General features: G+C 44.5%; 1 protein-coding gene across 1 annotated transcript; it reads right to left on the bottom strand.

The window, feature by feature from the left end:
• Nucleotides 1–2200: 2200 nt before the first annotated feature.
• LOC147903987 (pentatricopeptide repeat-containing protein At1g06140, mitochondrial-like) lies at nt 2201–5332 on the bottom strand. The gene is made up of 3 exons (XM_087369764.1): nt 5094–5332; nt 4900–4976; nt 2201–4807 (listed from the first exon to the last, which is right to left on the bottom strand). The coding sequence occupies exons 1-3, from the start codon at nt 5230–5232 to the stop codon at nt 2609–2611; spliced, it is 2415 nt and encodes an 804-aa protein (XP_087225890.1). The 5' UTR covers nt 5233–5332; the 3' UTR covers nt 2201–2608.
• Between the last annotated feature and the right edge of the window lie 950 nt (nt 5333–6282).

Consider the following 6282-nt stretch of genomic DNA (forward strand, 5'->3'; position numbering starts at 1 on the left):
TAATATTATGATACTAAAAAAATAGCTCAATTAAAATTTACCAATATTTTATATTAATCTATACATATGGCTTCGATAAAAACATCCCTGATCCCTACTTCTACCTTCTCAAATTCACTACTTGCTTCGACCTCAAGCTTTTCCCCTATAACCTCTTCCTTTTCCCCAAGACCACATATTCTGACTTCTATCTACCAAATTTATTAACCGTTAGAAACATACTTTAGGAAAGGAAATTAAAGTAGAGTAAAGTAAAGCCAACCCCTAAATGCTAGGCGGTCCCCGTAGACCTCCCTTGAGTTTTCAATGGAAGATACCATTAATGATTGCACCAATGAGCTTCAAGAATTGGATAATCCAAATCGCACACCCACACGGGAGTTGAAAAACAATACAGATAGGATTTCCATGCTTGGTAATCCCATTGGTGATTTTTGGAGGCAATACCCAGACATGCAGTCAAGAAGCGAATGGGACCTCTATGGAATTTCAATGAGTATCCGTCCAGCACAAATCACTCCGGACATAAGCATCAAATTGGAGCCACAGCCTGCTTAGTGTAGACCAAAGTCCTCAATGAAAAGTACCTACTTGAGTACTTACAAGCTCCATCTTCCTTTTGCACGCATCCCACATTTGATGTGATACCCCGTCACTACCAGTGGGATGCCAATCATCATGATCCAGATACTGTAGATGCTCCTTGCAATTGGCCATTAATCAATAGAAACTCCAAGATCAAATGGACAAGCTAAGAAACACTCATCAGAGCCTTGGACAAACATGCATCAATTATGCAAGGCAGTTATGACAAAATACTCCAGTGCAAAATATAGTGAAGCCTTCCTTGGTAGTAATCTTGGAGGTGTCCCTCACCATTGATGACCATTTGCCCAACCTCAACTTCAATCCAAATCAACAGATAGATGCTCAAACAACAAGTCACCTCTTTCAAGGAGCCATATCTCTTCAAGGGTGTTATTTGTGTTTGCTCGAAGAAATGGTTGACACTGGCTTCTTTAAAATTGAGCAAGAAATCTACGGTGTTTGTGGATTACAAGGAAAAGATCGACAACAAGCTCGCTCCATCTATCACCGACGCCATCTTTATCATCCTCATTGGGTAAAGACAACAACAACACAACATTGTCTACAGACTCAACCATAACCCGAGGATGGGTAATCAAATCGGTCTAGGGGAGTTGTTAACCCTATGGCAACAAGGTCTAGAATTGCAGTCTAGGACAACAATGATGAGAGCATTGTGTTTGTAGAGTAGTGGTTGGCAAAGCTCCGGTTGTAATATCTTGAGCTTGAAAGATGGTATGATGAATCTTAAAGGATGATGATAGCCAAAATGCTCTCTAGAAAAGATCCAATCATACTTGCAAAATCAGGATCTAGAGAGAGAAATACTAAATCTAGAGAGAGACCCAAAGCCTACACTTTTTGAGATCCCTCCCCTTTGTGTAGAGACCCAAAAGGTTCCCCTGGTTTAAGGAGAACACTCGTGGGTAAGGGCATGGTTGTTCCATTTAGAGTCTGTTTGAAAAAAAAAAGACTCCCACTCTTTGGGGTTCAGTGTTCAAGCTCACTATTGTGTTCATGTGATTGATCTCCATTGCATCCATGCTCTCTTACACTATGGTGTTCTAGCATGCCCTTACCCTTGCACTCTCTAGCCTTGTACTCCCTCCTCCCCTCCTTCCTCCTCCTCCTTTCTCTCTCCTCTCTCCTCCTCCTTCCTTCTCCCTTCTTCCCTCCCCCCCCCCTCCTCCTCCTCCTCCTCCTCCTCCTCCCTTGTCCCTCGTCCTTAACCCCTACCCCTCGAATCTGTGAAGGAGACTAGCTCTCCACTCCTCAACCCTGGACTCCTAAACCTTGCAGCCCTCTCTGAACCCTGGAACTCTTAGATAGCTCTCTCAACCTTGTCTCCTTTTGAACCTGAAATCCCCTTCTAAACCCTTGAACTCTCGTGGAGGCGAGAGCCTCCATCAATTGTTATGATCAAGCCCTCTTTCTCACCCACACAAGCATGAGATCTTCTTTCCATGCTTCAGTCTACACCTCTCACCGAAACATGACCCGAGGACCTATGCTACACTTGTGAACACCTATGCTACAACCAGTGACTACACGACTGTAGGTAACCAACACCCTTGGAACCTGAGTGACAACAGTAAGACTAGAATATATCCACTTGTACAATTCAGATTTTTGTTATTCTAAAGTCCAAAATTCTGCAATAAGAATTTTTAGCTGCTGGGCCTTCATCACCCGCGTAAGATATTTCCCTCAACAAAGGATTTTATTGCACAACTGTGCAATAAAATACTTTGTTGAGGGAACATATATTCTGTTTGCCCCTCCAGTTTTACATATGATCCCTTTGCTGTATTTTGCCACCTCTGCTCTCTTCATCTTTGCTGCTGCTCTAGTTGCCCAATGACATTTCTACCAGAGTACCCATAGAGAGACAGGAGATCTCTGTACTTAGCAGACTCTACCTATTGAGGATGCACTAAGATCACCAATAGTCCCATAGCTTCCCTCACAAAAAGCTCGCTGCTCTATCATTCATATAATTGTATCAGCTGTATGATGGTCATCACAAACACACAGATTTGTAACATGTATGGGTAGACCCCTGGGTGTATTGAGTATGACATAGGCCATAGCCAGCTTCTCGTTGTACATCATCAGATACATCTGGTGACAGGAAATGCATATCTGGGACACACCCTGTCTCTTCTAGCTTTGTATGTAAGTCTTCACTTTGGGAATGTTTTGTATCCCCCACCACAAAGGGATGTACAATTCCATCAACTTCAGTCCAACTCTGTCCTGAATTCTTCCATGCTGTGTGTTTCACTCGCATTCCCTCGATAATATTCTCATCCTCTTGCATGTGAGCATCTGCATAGATGCTAGACATCAGGTCATATGCTGCAGCATCCTTTTCATCCAATAGCCGTGCATTTTCAAAGGCCCGCCTGCCAATTTCTACATTACCCCACTTTCGACAAGCACTCAACACAGTGAGCCACACCACAAGATCAGGCTGGAAAGGCATCTTCTCAACCATTGCTACTGCCTTAACCAGTTGGCCTGCACGGCCAAGGAGATCAACCATGCAAGTGTGGTGCTCAATAGTTGGCATGATGCCATAGTCTGTGCTCATAGATGCAAAATATTTCTGGCCCTTATCCACTAGACCCACATGACTGCAGACAGTAAGAACACTGCTAAATGTTACCCCACTTGGCCGTATGCCTTCACCTACCATCCTCTCAAGTAGATTGTAAACACATTCACTTTCTCCTAGCTGGGCATATCCTGTAATCAATGCAGTCCATGAGACTACATCTCGAACTGGTAGACTAGCAAACACTTCATGTGCCTTTGCAAGCGAGCCACATTTTACATACATGTCAACCAATGCATTTCCAACAAAAGAATCTAACTCCAACTCCTGCCTGGTGATCTCTGCGTGTAGTTCTCGGCCTTTGAGTATGGCTCCTATATTGCCACAAGCTTTCAAGCTGCAAGCAAATGTGAAAACATCTGGAGAGACACCCTCCAGTTGCATCTGTTCAAAACAGTGCAGCGTTTCCTCACCCAGCTCATGTTCAACATATCCTGCCATTAGTGCATTCCATGAGACTACATCTCGTATCTGAAGCTTGTCAAAGACATCCCGTGCATTTGCAAGCGAACCACATTTTGCATACATATCAACCAAAGCATTACCAACAAATGGATCAGTTTCCAACTGTTGACGGGTAACTTTTGTGTGTATTTCTTGGCCTTTGTCTAAGGCTCCTACAGTACCACAAGCTTTCAAACAGCAGACAAATGTCACAGCATCTGGGTACAAACCCTCTAATAGCATCTGTTCAAAACAATTCAGTGCTTCCTCACCAAACCCACGTTCCACATATCCCGCAATTAATGCAGTCCATGAGACTACATTATGAACTGGAAGCTTGTCGAACACTTCTCGTGCTTTTGCAAACAACCCACATTTGGCATACATATCAACCAACGTGCAGCCAACAAAAGGATCTCCTTCCAACCCCCTTCCGGCAATCTCGGCATGTAATTCTAGGCCCCTTGCCGCATCTTTCAGCCTAGCACAAGCCTTCAATAGTGCCACAAACGTATGCTTGCTAGGATGTACGCAGTCCTTTCGCATTTTCTGGTACAGGTTGAGAGCCTGCTGTGCTTCACCACATTCAATATAACCCGTTATGAGAGACGTCCAAGAATACTCTTTCGGATCAACCAACCTGTGAAAAACCTGCAGGGCATCGTACATGCTTCCACATTCCACCAACATTGGGACAAGGTGGTTGCCGAGAGATCTATAAGCTTCCAGCCCCCGTTGGCACATGTAGGCATGCAAGCGCTTGGCATACGCTTGACTTTTCTCTTTTCTGCACTTCTGCAAAATGCATATAACGTTCTCAACCAAAGGTGGCTTCTGCATCTGTTCTAAAGAAGTGAGTGCCTCCTCTAAGCTCAACATCTCCCATCCCTTGGTGTTTTGCAGTTCTTGTGCCTTAGATGCGTTCACTTGTACTTCAGACCTAACGTTGGCTCTGCAATTGTTGACACTCTCCAGCAAGCCATGGTCTTTCGAATATGACTGGGTCTGGCCAGTGGATGCTTTTGCTTCATGCATTCCACTGCTTCTGGAGTCCTTTTTCTCGAGCATGTATTTAACCCAATCTGGATTGTGCCAACCGTCTATCCATAGCGACTGCCTTGTGATTTTATGCTTGAAATCTGGAGCCCTTGGGTTTGTCTGTTAAAACTTGCGGCAGACCTGTCAGACCAGCTGATACGACGGAGGATTTCCGCAGCTTTAACCGAGCAAATATTTTGTGGAACACTTACCTTGCTCTTTCGGATGTCCCACCACTGAGAGGGATCTGTGAAATAGTCTCGCCAGAAGCGCTCTGTGCTTAACCTATCTGCGAAGCATGACCACAATGAAAAGAAGTTTCTCCACTGAGAAGGTTCCGTGAAACAATCTTGCGCTTTCCTTGACCCATCTGCAAAGAATGACCACAACCTATGTGCTGCAGTACCTGAACTCGAAGGTTTTGAGGTTGTTCGGGAAAAGTCCTTCACCAGTGGTATGAGGATCGGAAAGCACGGATCCTGGGGGACAATCTCGCATGCCAGGGTTCTTCCGCAAGGGACCTCGGGGGAAGCCGTAGCAATCATTCCTACTTTGGGTTTTGAATGGTCCGGCTAAAGGCAGGTCTGCATTTGATGGAGGGTATCCCGAGCGTTGCTCAAGTTTTTAGGCAGTCAGCATTGTTTACAAGAGCAAGGATCGTCTAGACAACTCGCTCTTAAAATCTCTTTTAAGGAAGGAGAGAAATTTGATTATATGAGGCACCAAGGGGCGCCCAACGTTGGGCGGCCGTTTGAAGCAATAGAAAGCCACCATTTGAGGTTTGGGCGGCAACGTTGGGCGGCCGTTTGAAGCAATAGAAAGCCACCATTTGAGGTTTGGGCGGGCACCTCTTTATTGGTTTCTGCATTGCCAAACTCGACCAGTTATATATATTTTTACACACTTACCATCAAGCGTGAGGAAGACGTGTCAGCAGCATGATGCTCAATGAAAGAGACTTGAGGCATATGACATGGAATACCCTTGCTGGGCTGAACCCTATGTGTGTCATTGGTGTGCCCTCCAAGCTGAGTAGCACCGCTTCAGACTGCGGCATCTGGAGTGTGTCCTGACTTGTGTCATCAAAGCAATTGTCACCGTAAACATGGTTCTTGGGTAAAATTTTTATTCACTTCGAACATGGTTGGTCTAGAAAAAGAATCCAAACTACAGGGTAACGAAGACAGATTCAATGTATTTCAAAAAAGCATGATGATTGATTGTTGAATGGATTATCTATATCCCAATCACATGAGGTCTGAGCATTGAGAATATCTAAAGGTGTGTATATGTATGAGAGCAGCTAGCTAGTTTGGCGAATAGAGTAACCTTTTTGCCCCCATGATCCCTCTACCCTTGCATCCAATGAATCAATTTTGAAGAGAGAAATTTTAAGGTTTCACAAGAACTTATGACTGAAGCCAGAGATCTTAGGTGGTCAAAATTCCTGGATTCATCTCTCTCTCTCTCTCTCTCTCTCTCTCTCTCTCTCTCTCTCTCGCCACACACACACGCACGCACATATATTTATGACCCAAGATTTCCTCAAGGGGATCCTAATATGTGGTAGTGCAGTAGGCAAATAGGAGTGTGAC

Source organism: Dipteris shenzhenensis, chromosome 3 (genome assembly GCF_047967505.1).
Source record: "Dipteris shenzhenensis isolate YYH24624 ecotype China chromosome 3, Dip_SZ_1.0, whole genome shotgun sequence".
Classification (NCBI taxonomy): Eukaryota; Viridiplantae; Streptophyta; class Polypodiopsida; order Gleicheniales; family Dipteridaceae; genus Dipteris; species Dipteris shenzhenensis.

Coding starts and splice junctions, on each gene's coding strand:
- LOC147903987 (XM_087369764.1), bottom strand. CDS start 5,232: ATGATTGCTACGGCTTCCCCCGAGGTCCCTTGCGGAAGAACCCTGGCA. Junction 4,977..5,093: donor CTCAAAACCTTCGAGTTCAG/GTACTGCAGCAC, acceptor CATGCTTCGCAG/ATAGGTTAAGCACAGAGCGC. Junction 4,808..4,899: donor GGGACATCCGAAAGAGCAAG/GTAAGTGTTCCA, acceptor AAGTTTTAACAG/ACAAACCCAAGGGCTCCAGA.